Genomic DNA, 13,534 nt, shown 5'->3' on the forward strand with positions numbered 1-13,534 from the left:
TGACTAAAGTGGTTATCTCCAAGTTGCAGACCTTTGTCAACCACTGTTTAAGGAAAATTCTAAACATCTACTGGCCAGAAGTAATCTCCAATCATGAACTATGGAGAAGAACAGGTAAAACCAAGATGGCCATACAGATAAAGCGGCGGAAATGGAAATGGATAGAGCATACGTTGAGAAAAGGGAATGAAGCCATTCAGAGAGAGGCACTGGATTGGAACCCGCAGGGTAAAAGGAGGAGAGGAAGGTCCAAACAAACGTGGCGAAGATCTGTACACATGGAGGCAATGGAAGAAGGCAAGACCTGGAGAGAGGTGAAGAGGTCGGCTGGCAACAGGATCAGATAGAGATGCTTTGTTGATGCCCTATGTTCCACAAGGAACAAAGCAATTAAGTCAAGTAAGTCAGTGGAAGTAAGGAGAAATTGAAGGAACTTACTAGGAAATTGAATCTAGCAAAGAAGTCAGCTAAGGATAACATGATGGCAAGTGTAATGGGTGGTCATACAAATTTTAGTGAAAAATGGAAGAGTATGTATAGGTACTTTAAAGCAGAAACAGGTTCCAAGAAGGACATTCCAGGAATCATTAATGAACAACGGGAGTGTGTATGCGAGGATCTTAAAAAAGCAGAAGTATTCAGTCAGCAGTATGTAAAGATTGTTGGTTACAAGGATAATGTCCAGATAGAGCAGGTGACTAAAACTAAAGAAGTAATAAAATTTACCTATGATAACAGTGGCATTTACAGTAAGACTCAAAAATTGAAAACTAAAAAAGCAGCTGGAATTGATGAGATTTCTGGGGATATACTGAAGACAATTGGCTGGAATATAGTACCTTATCTGAAGTACTTACTGTACGCACACTTTTTAGTGATAGATTTTTGTACTCTGTGAGGAGTAAGAAGGAAGCACTGTCGGTTCCGGTAAATACTGCCAACTGAATGGAAATTAAATCTGAATTTAATCAATAATATGGTCGATCGATATGAATTTTCTAAACCTTTATTATCTTAACGCCAACAACTGTGTCACACACACAATATATAATACTATATAATATTTCCCGATGCGAATCTTGTTCCTAGCATGAATTCTATAGTTTGGCTTTGCTGTGTAAACAACAACAGTACGAGTACTTAAAGTGTACACCAGATGTCGCACGGCGATGATAAGCGATTCTTAATTTGTGTTTCAAAATTTGCCAATACGAATCTCGAAGATAACCGAAGTCAATTGATTCAGCACTAGGGTGTAAATCTATCGCTAAAAAGTGCGCAGATAGTATTTGATTATTATTTGCATGAAGGAGCTATACTAAATGAATGGAGAGTTGCTATAGTAGCCCCTGTGTATAAAGCTGAAAATTACAGGCCAGTCAGTTTGACGTGCATTGCAGGTAAACTCTGGGAAAGCATTCTTTCTGATTATATTAGACATATTTGAAAAATTAATAACTGGTTTGATAGAAGGCAGTTTGGGTTTAGGAAAGGTTATTCCACTGAAGCTCAACTTGTAGGATTCCAGCAAAATATAGCAGATATCCTGGATTCAGGAGATCAAATGGACTGTATCGCGATGGACCTATCTAAGGCATTTGATAGGGTAGATCATGAGAGACGACTGGCAAAAATGAGTGCAACTGGACTAGACAAAAGAATGACTGAATGGGTGGGTATATCTCTAGAAAACAGAACTCAGAGAATTAGAGTAGGCAAAGCTTTATCTGTCCCTGTAATAATTAAGAGGGGAATTCCTCAAGAAAGTATTATTGGACCTTTATTTTTTCTTATATATATAAATGATATGAGTAAAGAAGTGGAATCAGAGTTAAGGCTTTTTGCGGATGATGTTATTCTCTATAGAGTAATAAATAATGTACAAGATTGTGAGCAACTGCAAAATGACCTCAATAATGTTGTGAGTTGAACAGTAAGCAATGGTATGATGATAAATGGGGTTAAAAATCAGGTTGTGAGTTTCACAAATGGTAAAACTTCTCTCAGATTTAAGTATTGCATTGATGGGGTGAAAGTTCCTTTTGGGGATCACTGTAAGTACCGAGGTGTTAATATAAAGAAAGATCTCCATTGGGATAATCACATGAATATGATTGTAAATAAAGGGTACAGATCTCTGCACATGGTTATGAGGGTATTTAATGGTTGTAGTAAGGATGTAGAGGAGAGGGCATATAAGTCTCTGGTAAGACCACAACTAGGGTATGGTTCTAGCATATGGGAACCTCACCAGGATTACTTGATTCAAGAACTGGAAACAATCCAAAGAAATGCAGCTCGATTTGTTCAGGGTGATTTCCGACAAAAGAGTAGCATTACAAAAATGTTGCAAAGTTTGGTCTGGGAAGACTTAAGAGAATGGTTGCTCGACTAAGTGGTATGTTCCGAGCTGTCACTGAAGAGATGGCGTGGAATGACATCAGTAGACGAATAAGTTTGAGTGATGTCTTTAAAAGTAGGAAAACCGGGTGATGTAAAGCACTTTGCAAAAACTGAAAAAAACAAATAAAGTAGGAAAGATCACAATATGAAGATATTCAGTAACATACCTGGATGCTATTATCTCAGGGTTTTCAACTTTCTTATATAAATTTCTCCTTTTTTATATGATAGCAAATTGTTGTGCCTTTTCTAGTAGTTTGAAAGCAAAAATGTTTGCACAAACTACTAACAATTCTGCTTTTAATTTTCAAGACAGAAATTCCACAGATACAGGTTTTCTGTAAAGTTTCACTGAGTTCTGTGCCTTTGAAATTTTGGACTATTAATCTGCACAACACTTGGTACTGTTTGTCACAGTCTCAAAGAAATAATTTCTTGTACTAGTTGAAAACGAGTGTGTTCATGATCTGGAATATGATCTTTCCTATATTCAATGCTTCATCATTTGGAATTGTATTTCAGTGACAATGAAGTGAGTTATCAAGTGCTACGTGAAATTCTTGGGTCACAGTTATTGTTACAAAAGTTGAGTTGGCTGCGACAATTAATGAATCAATTTAGTAATCTAAGCTGTAAACTTACATCTGTAAATACATTAGTTGAGAGTGTGAAATCCAAGCTTCAGGACTTAAAAGATGAGCTTACACAAAATGATGACAAAATTCTTGCTAACCAGGTTGACCTTTTCTTGGAACATATCTCCTTAATTTTCACTTCGAAGAAAAAATGTTCTCTCTGAGGATGATTTTGACAGCATTCCTCGTTTACATACAATCAAAAAAAGTGTTATGACGCAATTAGAGTCAACAAAATTCTTACTTTGCCACATCGCAAGTATCTGCAGCAAATGACTGCTTCTTTACATATTTCACCAATTCAGGTGAATGAAAATGACCATTTTATGAAAGGGACAAAGTAAGAGGAATAGAAAAGTGGATCATTTTGTAACTGGATGAGGAATATGTTAACGAAGGAATAGACTACAGGTCAGGAAGGATTGTAGTCTGACTTGGCTGAATGGTCAGCGTACTGGCCTTCGGTTCAGAGGGTCCCGGGTTCGATTCCCGGCCGGGTTGGGGATTTTAACCTTCATTGGTTAATTCCAATGGCCCGGGGGCTGGATAGTTCTGCTGTCCCCAATATCCCTGCAACTCACACACCACACATAACACTATCTTCCACCACACACTAACACGCAGTTACTTACACCTGGCAGACGCCGCCCACCCTCATTGGAGGGTCTGCCTCCAAGGGCTGCACTCGGCTAGAAATAGCCACATGAAATTATTTATTACAGGAAGGATTGTAGGTTTCGCAGAACACTACTATCTCCTGAAGCAAAAACTGTTCTTGCTTCTCTGGTATCATCAGCATTTTCTTCTTTCGAACATATTGTTGCCTTACATGCAGTGAAGACAATCTCAGGGGCCAAAATGGCAGGTGTCACCAAGAAAGTTGTGCAACTTTTGGAAGATTGTAACTTCAAAGTTCTGTGCATCATTTTTGATGATAATAATAAGGTCAACCAGAATATGTTTCCTTTGTTGAACGAAGGCTCCAATGATGAATGCACACCTTTTATCCACAAAATAGACCATCCAGTATTGTATATGTACGGCACTGTTCATCTTCTGAAGAACATTATAAACAATCAGATAAATCAAATGGATCCTTCCAAAACTTTCAAGTATTCCAGAAATAAATTAGCCCTAGACTATTTTCATCTGCCCATTTTGGAAATGATAACTGCTCCAGAAAACTGCACAAACAATGATGGAGTTCATAATCTAAAGGGGGTATAGTGAGAGTGGTGGGAAAAGAATGCAAAGTCTGCAGAAGTAAGAAACGTTGCAGCACAACAATTTATGAGCACAAAAGTTGAGATAAGTGGAATGTTCATTTTGATTTGTGGTGACATTGTAGTACGGTACGGTACTTGTATTTTGAAGATCCTTCCTGATAAATAAGTGATTTAAAGTATTTGTTTTTGATGACTGATGACTATGTTTTTCATATGAATTAGCCTATGTGTAATATATTGGCTAACAAGAAAAGCTTCCCTTTTTATTAAATTAGTGATTTCATGTTGACTTCTTCATAATTTTAACATTTTTCAGACATTGCCAAACAAACTTTTTCTTTATATGTTACAAATATAGTACCAATTCAAATAATATTTACTATTATTTAGACATTATTACTGAATTAGGGGTAATTCTAGACAAAAATCCGTTGAAATGGTATACCAAGGGCCCGTACAATTGGCGCTGAGGGGGACAATTTGGATAGAGGTGTGGATAGGGAATAATTGGGGGTAAGAAGGGTGGGTAGGGTCTTTTTATAATACGAATGGAATTAGTACAATATAAGAAGTTCAAAAATGTAAAAATAGTGTGGGATCACTCGGTGCCCATTCTCCTCTCAATATGTGGCACTCAACAATTTTTTTTTACAATGTGCTTTATGTTACGTGGACACAGATAAGTCTTACGGTGATGTTGAGATAGGTCAAGGCTACGAGTGGGAAGGAAGTGGCTGTGGCTGTGGCCTTAATTAAGGTACAGCCCCAGCAATTGCCTGGTGTGAAAATTGGAAACCATGGAAAAACATCTTCAGGGTTGCTGATAGTGGGGTTTGAACCCACTATCTCCCGAATGCAAGCTCACAGCTGTGCACCCTTAACCACATGGCCAACTCGCTCGGTAGTCAGTGTATTAAGAGGTGCTGGAGTTCACAGTTTTGCCATGTTAAGATGCTACTTAACGTGCCAGTATTATATTCTGACATGGGTCGCTCCCATCTCAAATGCCAACTGACTGCACCAGGATTGTATCCTGCCATCTCTAGCCTCACCACCTATGCTAGCCATCAGTGAGGATCTAGAAGAACATACACTGATGAGGACAACATCTATGTAGATAGTAGCAGTACTGATACAGACTTTGTCCTTGTCTTTTTGGGATGATTCTAGATTTATTCTTGTTTCTCCTCTCTGTTTCTCTCCTTACACTGGCCTATTATAATATTTGCCTATTGTGGCTGTCCTTATTCTCCTTCCTAGCTTTCTATTTTTGAGATATAACTTACCATCTGTTTGATTCCTGTCCTTTACAAAAATATACAATTACAAACTGTAATAAAAACAATAATGTCACAAATTTCCTCATTCTCAGACATTAAAATTGAAATGCTATTCTATTTTATTTTTTTTTACTCACCCACCAAGTCTAACACAGTTCGCACCACATTCCTCTTGAAACGTACTGTGGGTAGAGCATTCAACTGCAGAGACACTTTTGTGGTAAATGTATTCTCTGTCTTATCATATTCTTCTTCTTCTTCTTCTTCTTCTTCACTGGTGTAAACAAACTCATCGTAATCTTCTGATCTATCAGTACTTCTGAAAAATATTTTAAAATAACATAGTAGTAGTAATGGGGGTCAAAGGTGTAGAACATGGTCCTGTGGGTGCTCTTATTGCTGATAGAAGTGTATTAATAAAATACAGGAAATGTCATTCATTCCTATCGTGTCACACTATGGCCCGTGGGTAATGCTTGCACAGCCAAGTCATGCAAGGGCAGGAAATCAGATTTCCAACCCTTTAAAATAGGGATCCATTAGAGAAAGAGACAACCCTAACAGAAAACATTGGTCCTCCAGGATTGCTGAAGGCTAACAACCCAACTTAAACAAACTTGTTTTGAAATCCAAAAAATAATTAGCCAGTCTCTCTTCTTTAAGATGGCAAACTTCTGAGGAAAGCCAAGACCTACAAAGGGCTGTTGTGACAAATGAGTAGAAGTAGTAGTAGTTTTTTATTCTATTTGTTTTACGTTGCACCAACACAGACAGGTCTCACGTAAAGTAAATACAAAAACTTATTATTTCCACCTTCTCAATACATATTAATCCTGCAATGTTTACAATAACATTACAATATTATTAGGTACTAGTTTTGGTTCTGTTAAGAACCATCATCAGCCAAGCCAAGACAAGTGTAAATTATATTGCTAAAACAGATTGATGCAGTGAAATGAAATATGAAATGACGGCCTAAAAATGGGGTGAAAATGATATACATATAAATGAGAACAGTAGTATGCGACAAAATTATTTAAAAAGTGACAATAAAATCTTTAAAAAATATAGTAGTATCAACTATTATCTGAAATAGAATAAACAACTCTTGTTGACGGAGTTGCACATTTAAATTGGTTGAATCTGATATAAACAAAGTCCAGGTCTTATGGCGACAATGGGATAGGAAGGGCCTAGGAATGGGAAGGAAGCACCCATGGTGTTAATTAAGGTACAGCCCAAGCATTTGCCTAGTGTGCAAATGGGAAACCACGGAAAACCATCTTCAGGGCTGCCGATGGTGGGGTTCGAACCCACTATCTCCCGGATGCAAGCTCACAGCTAACCGCATGGCAAACTCACCCGGCGGCGGCAGCGGCGGTGGTGGTACAAGCAAAAGATAGAGCACATTGAAAGGTTATGTTCACAGACTGAATCCTTGAAAAGTGAGCTATGGAAATGGGAAACCACGGAAAACCATCTTCAGGGCTGCCGACGGTGGAGTTCGAACCCACTATCTCCCGGATGCAAGCTCACAGCTAACCGCATGGCAAACTCGCCCGGCGGCGGCAGCGGCGGTGGTGGTACAAGCAAAAGATAGAGCACATTGAAAGGTTATGTTCACAGACAGAATCCTTGAAAAGTGAGCTATGGAAACAGAAGATTCACAAGAAGAAAATTAATGAAGGTGAGAGAAAACATAAGCATTTACTGGTTGGGAGATGTAGCAAGAACCAAATATAAGATTCTCAGTAACTCAAGGCCACAGTACGGAGGTAAGTGCTGACAGACCTCTAGTGTGAAAACAACGTGCTGAATGTGTAGAGGTAATGGAAGCTGAGTGTAGCAGTCATGTTATCAAGTTGGATGGTAGGGAAGTTTTTCATAGCCGAAGTATGCAAATAGTGTGTAACATGTTCAATTATTTGAAACAGGAAAGCAGTGAAGAACCTTCTTATTTAATTCCACAGCATGTGTCCCAAGCTACAGGTATTTCAGTGAGCAGTGTTAAAATAATTTTAAAGGAAAGAGAGAAGTGTCATTAAGAGGGAAAGCCATTTAGTTCTCCCAGTAAGAAATGTCCAAGAAAGAGAACTAAAACAGACTTGAATGATTTTGACAGATGTGTAATTCGCAGAACAGTAAATGAACACCGTGTGCTCTAAAGAACAAAATTTATTTTTCTGGCAGTAAATGGGCTTTAAGGAAGGTGCTCAGAGATTTAGGTTTCAGATAGCAAAAAACTGAGCAACCAGGACATCCTGATTGAGAAACCTGAAATTTGATATTTGCATATAAAGGACTTACGTTCCTTAGCATTATGCAGAAAGGAAGGGCAGCCAGCTATCTATATGGATGACACATATGCACACTAAGGAGCATGCATGGAGGTATAATCAGAATACAAGTCTTCTAGCTCCAGTATCTAATGGCCAGCATGCTATCGCTGTTCATGCAGGTGGGGAAGTGGGTTTTATCCCAAACGCTCTCCTGATATTTAAATCGGGAATAAAGACTGGAGATTACCATGACAATATGAATTTTATGAATTAAGAGAAGTGCTAAAAACTAAATTAATACCCAACCTTCCCTCTAAATCTATCTTAGTGACTGATAATGCTCTTTAGCACAATGTTCAAATTAATCCCGCACCAAATTCGTCTTTCAAAAAAACGTATATATGATTAACTGGCTTACAGCCAATGAAATTCCTTTTGACCCCAAAATGTACAAACCAGAACTATATTCTCCGATTGTCCCCAGGAAACCTGATTTTAAAACATATAAAATTGATGTCGTCCTTTCTGAATGTGGCTACTCCATTCTGGATATACAGTATTCTGGATTTAAATCCTACAGAGTTAATTTGAAATGTAGTAAAAAAAATATACAGCAAAAAGAAATGTAGACTTTATTTTGCGAATAGTGGCTGAGAAATGTTCGTCTATAACAACCGAAAACTAGTCTTCAAGATGCCAATGAGTTTGACAGATAAAGGAAACTTGCAGGGCTCAGGAACCACACACTGATTCTGTGACTGACCAGTTAGTAATTAACTTGGGTGATGTCCACCACCATGGCTAACTGGTTAGCGTGCTGGCCTTTGGTCCAGAAGGTCCCGGATTTGATTTCAGGCTGCGTCAGGGATTTTAACCTTCATCGGTTAATTCCTCAGGTGTTTCAGTATGTGTGCCATCTTCATCATTAGAATTCATCTAGATGGTTTATGCGGCATCAAGTTGAAAGACCTGCACCAGGCCTCTTTGGATGCCACATACCAATATTTACTTGGTTGACGACAGTGACAGCGATAGCAATACAGACAACAATCAAAAAGACGACGACGATGGAAATGAGAGTGACAACGGTCCTCATCGTCGTTGTTTTTGTTGTTGTTGTTGTCTGGGTCATCAGTCCATAGACTGGTTTGATGCAGCTCTACATGCCAACCTATACTGTGCTAACTTTTTCATTTCCATGCAACTACTGCATTCTACATCTACTCTTCTCATATTCATACTTGGTCTACCCCTGCCATTTTTATTGCCTACATTTCCCTCAAAAACTAACTGAACAAGTCCTGGGTGTCTTGGGATGTGTCCTTTCATTCTGTTTCTTTTTCTGGTCAAATTTTGCCAAGTCAATCTCCTCTCACAAATTTGATTCAGTATCTCTTTGTTTGTGATTTGATCTACCCATCTCACCTTCAGCATTTTTCTGTAACACCACATTTCAAAAGCTTCTATTCTCTTTTTTTTCTCAGCTACTTATCGTCCATGTTTCACTTCCTTACAATGCTATGCTCCAGATGAAAGTCTTCAACTCTTTCTAATTCCTATATCAAGTCAAATATCTTTTCTTACGAAAGACCTTCCTTGCTTGTGCCAGTCTGCATTTTACTTCCTTCTTCCTTCCGCCATCATTAGTTATTCTGCTACTCAAGTAAAAGTATTCATCTACTTCCTAATCTAGTGTTTCCTGCATTACCTGACTTCATTTGACTGCAATCCATTACTTTGTTTGGGATTTATTTATTTTCATCTTGTACTCCTTTTCCAGGGGGGCAGCCTGGCCAAGGCGGTAAAGGCATGCTCAGTTCGCCCGGAAGGACATGGGTTCAAATCCCCATCACGAAGTTGTCAAATTTAAGAAACGAGATTTCCACTTCCGGAGGTGCATATGGCTCTGAGGTTAACTCAGCCTACACCCAAAATGAGTACCAGGTTAATTCCTGGGGGAAAAGGCAGCCGGGCGTAGAGCTAACCACTCTACCCCATCACGCGCCGAGGTTAACACCTTCCACTCCTCCAAGGGCCTTCATGGCCTGTACGGAGGTGACTTTGCTATGCTTACTCCTTTCCCAAGGCTCTGTCCACACCATTTAGCAATTTCTCCAGATCTTCTGCAGACTCAGATAGAATAACAATATCATCGGCAAATCTCAGAGTTTTGATTTCCTCTCCTTGGATTGTGATTCCTTTCCCAAATTCCTCTATAATTTCCTTTATTGCCTGTTCTATATAAACACTGAAAAGGAGAGGGGCAAACTGCAGCCTTGCCTCACTCCTTTCTGGATTGTAGTTTCTTTTTCATAGCCTTCGATTCTTATCACTGCAGACTGATTTTTGTACAGATTGTAGATAATTCTTCTTTTGCGGTATCTGATCCCGATCACCTTCAGAATCTCAAATAGCTTGGTCCAATCATCATTATTGAATGCATTTTCTAGATCTATGAATGCCATGTACGTACGCTTGTCTTTCTTAATTCGATCCTCTAAGATCAGATGTAAAGTGAGGATTGCTTCACGTGTTCCTACATTTCTTCTGAAGCCAAACTGATATTCTCCCAACTTGGCTTCAACTTGTCTTTCCATTCTTCTGTAAGCAATAAGTGTTAAAATGTTGTAAGTGTGGTAGTGTGGTGTGGTAGTTTTCACACTTGTTAGCACCTGATTCCTTGGGAATAGGTATAATAACATTCTGTCTAAAATTGGATGGCACTTCTCCTGTATCATACATCTTGCACACTAAATGAAATAACCTTGCCATGTTGGTTTCTCCTAAGGTGGTCAATAATTCTGAGGGTATGTCATCAATCCCAAGTGCCTTGTTCCTATTTAGGTTTCTCAAAGCTCTGGCAAATTCTGACCTCAAAATTGGGTCTCCCATTTCATCGGCATCAACAGATTTTTCTTGTTCCAGAACCTTATCATTTACTTCTTTCCCTTCATACAATTGTTTAATATGTTCCTGCCATCTTTCTGCCTTGTCTTCTTTTCCTAGAAGTTGTTTGTGAATGAATGATTGTTGTCAAGATAGACACCAAACCAATGCCCACTACAATCAAACCCATGGACAAGACCTAGAGATACGGGAAGGTATCAAATAGACTTCATTATGATTAAGTGGAGATTGAGAAACCAGATGTTGGATTCAAGACATCCTTGTATTCTTGTATTTTTGCCATTCATCAATCAGGCCTAATATCTCCTGAGTTATCCACTGATTCTTACTTGATCTTACCTTTATTCCTAACTTTTCTTCATCAGCCCTACTGATCTCATTCTTCATGACTGTCCACTCATCATCTATTGTGTTTTGTTCAACTTATCTAGATCCCATCTTTTGGCATTCCTTCCTTTCTTCAGTTTCTTTAACTTCAGATGACATTTCATGACCACCTTGTTGTGGTCAGAGTCCACATCTGTTCCTGGGAATGTCTTGCAATCCAACACCTGGTTTATGAATCTCTACCTAATCATAATGAAGTCTACTTGATACCTTCCTGTGTCTCCAGGTTTTGTCCAAGGGTACTATAGTGGTGGGCATTGGCTTGGTGTCTAGTTTGACAACAATAATTCGTTCACAACGCTGGTCATAGTACATTACCCGCTGTCCTATTTTCTTGTTCATTATTAAACTAACTCCTACATTTCCTATTTTGATTTTGTGTTGATAATTCTGTAGGTTCCTGACCAAAAATCCTGCTCTTCCTGCCAACGTACTTCACTTATACCAACTACATCTAATTTTAGTCAATGCATTTCCCTATTCAGATTCTCTAACCTACCACAACGATTCAAACGTCTGACATTCCATGCTCTGACTTGCAGAATGTCAGTATTTGTCCTCCTGATGAGTGCCCCCTCCTATGTAGTCCCCACCCGGAGATAAGGGGGACTATTTTACTTCCAGAATATTTTACCCGCGAGGAAGCCATCATCAGTACATCATTCATTTATACAGAAAGAGCTGCATGTCCTTGGGAGTTAATTGCGGCTGTAGTTTCCCTTTGCTTTCAGCTGTGTAGCAATATCAACACAGATAAGCCATGTTAAATATTATTATAAGACCATATCAGTCAATCATTCAGACTGCGACTTTGCAATTTCTGATACGCTGCTACCCCTCTTTCAATGAACTATTTATTAGTCTGGTCTCTCGACAGATACCCCTCTTGTATGGTTGCACCTATGGTTTGGCTATCTGCTTCATTGGGGCATGCAAGCCTCCCCAGCACAGAGCCAACAGCCGCTCAAATAGCACAACTGAAGGTTGTATATGGCAAGCAAGAAGAGGAATTATGTCTGCAACTGCCTTCTTCTTTGTGTCAGAAAGTGCCATTGTAGCAAGACTGATTATGAATAATACCTATCATAGCACCCAGATGTAATAGACATGCTCCGAATATATTACTCAGAAATACCCTTATCCCAGAAGCTTTAATACTGTTACAGCCACAACCTCTTCGGTTCCTATGTACACAAATGAGCATCTAGAGATACTTCTTAATTATGTTTGGTCAGTGACTGATAATTTTAGGTTAATTATGATTTTAGGAACACATATGCAAACCCCTTAGAGTTCATAAAATTTACACAAGTTGCAGCTTACATCAGAGATAGACCATGATGAAGTAAAATATTTAGTAATATTAAGATGGCAAACTGACACAAGATACCTAATAATAACGTTATTGGCTTTACGTCCCACTACCCACTTTTACGGTTCTTGGAAACATCGAGGTGCCAGAATTTAGTCTCGCGTGAGTTTTTTATGTGCCAGTAAATCTACCAACACGAGGCTGACATATTTGAGCATCTTCAAATACCACCGGACTGAGCCAGGACTGAACCTGCCCAGTTGGGGTCAGGAGGCCAGCGCCTCAACCGTCTGAACCACTCAACCCGGCCCACAATATACCTTGGGGGGAGTTTGTATTTTAATTCATTACGGTTATTGTGGTGTTCAAATATTTATTCTCATGTCTTTCTGCTTAATGGCTACATGAAATGATACAGTATTACAAAATACATCCCAAAATATTCCAATTCAGTAAATTGCCTATCAGAGCATATACATGTGAAACCTTTATCTTAACTATAGTGGTGGAGGCTTTCACGGCATATTTCAACTAACAAGCTTTGATGGTTTTCAAGGGATATTAAACCATGTAGACATTTAAAAAATGTTCATGTTTCAGTTACACTATGATAGCCTTTGTCATCAAGAACTAATGTTAGGTTTAATGGTCCACCCAATCAATACACTTCACTTTACAAGTGAAAACTATTTAATATTAAAATATATTAAACATATTTTGGAACATGATTCATCTCATTTAAGACTTCTTCAGCCATAGCGTCTCATAACAGATTACAATATTTATTGTTGCTGTCTAATAATTTTAAAAATGGAAGAACCCATGTCCTTTATGAACTGTTTGAGAATACACAAAAGACAGTAAATAATATTTACATAAAATTGTCCATCACTTGTTGTAAAACTTTTTCTTCAATGTAAAAATTTGAATGAATTTCTTGAAAATATGACATGTAGTGCTGGTAGCTTCAGTGTACTGACTGAGGGAGATTTGAATTCTGAACAGATACCGTTGCTCTTATCATCACGAAAAATTAATAATTTGAAGTTACCTCCTCTAAAACAAACATCCCACCCTCCCGTTCTATCTAGAGGTGGAGATGTTT

General features: G+C 38.5%; 1 protein-coding gene across 1 annotated transcript in view; it reads right to left on the reverse strand.

The window, feature by feature from the left end:
• LOC136866775 (sodium channel protein Nach) overlaps positions 1-13,534 on the reverse strand; it is a 90,790-nt gene that overhangs the window by 5,276 nt on the left and 71,980 nt on the right. The window contains exon 10 of the mRNA XM_067143882.2: positions 5,682-5,863. Coding sequence (XP_066999983.2) covers positions 5,682-5,863 — 182 coding nt within the window. The remainder of the gene's footprint in view (positions 1-5,681; positions 5,864-13,534) is intronic.

The sequence above is a fragment of the Anabrus simplex genome, chromosome 3 (genome assembly GCF_040414725.1).
Source record: "Anabrus simplex isolate iqAnaSimp1 chromosome 3, ASM4041472v1, whole genome shotgun sequence".
In the NCBI taxonomy this organism is placed as follows: Eukaryota; Metazoa; Arthropoda; class Insecta; order Orthoptera; family Tettigoniidae; genus Anabrus; species Anabrus simplex.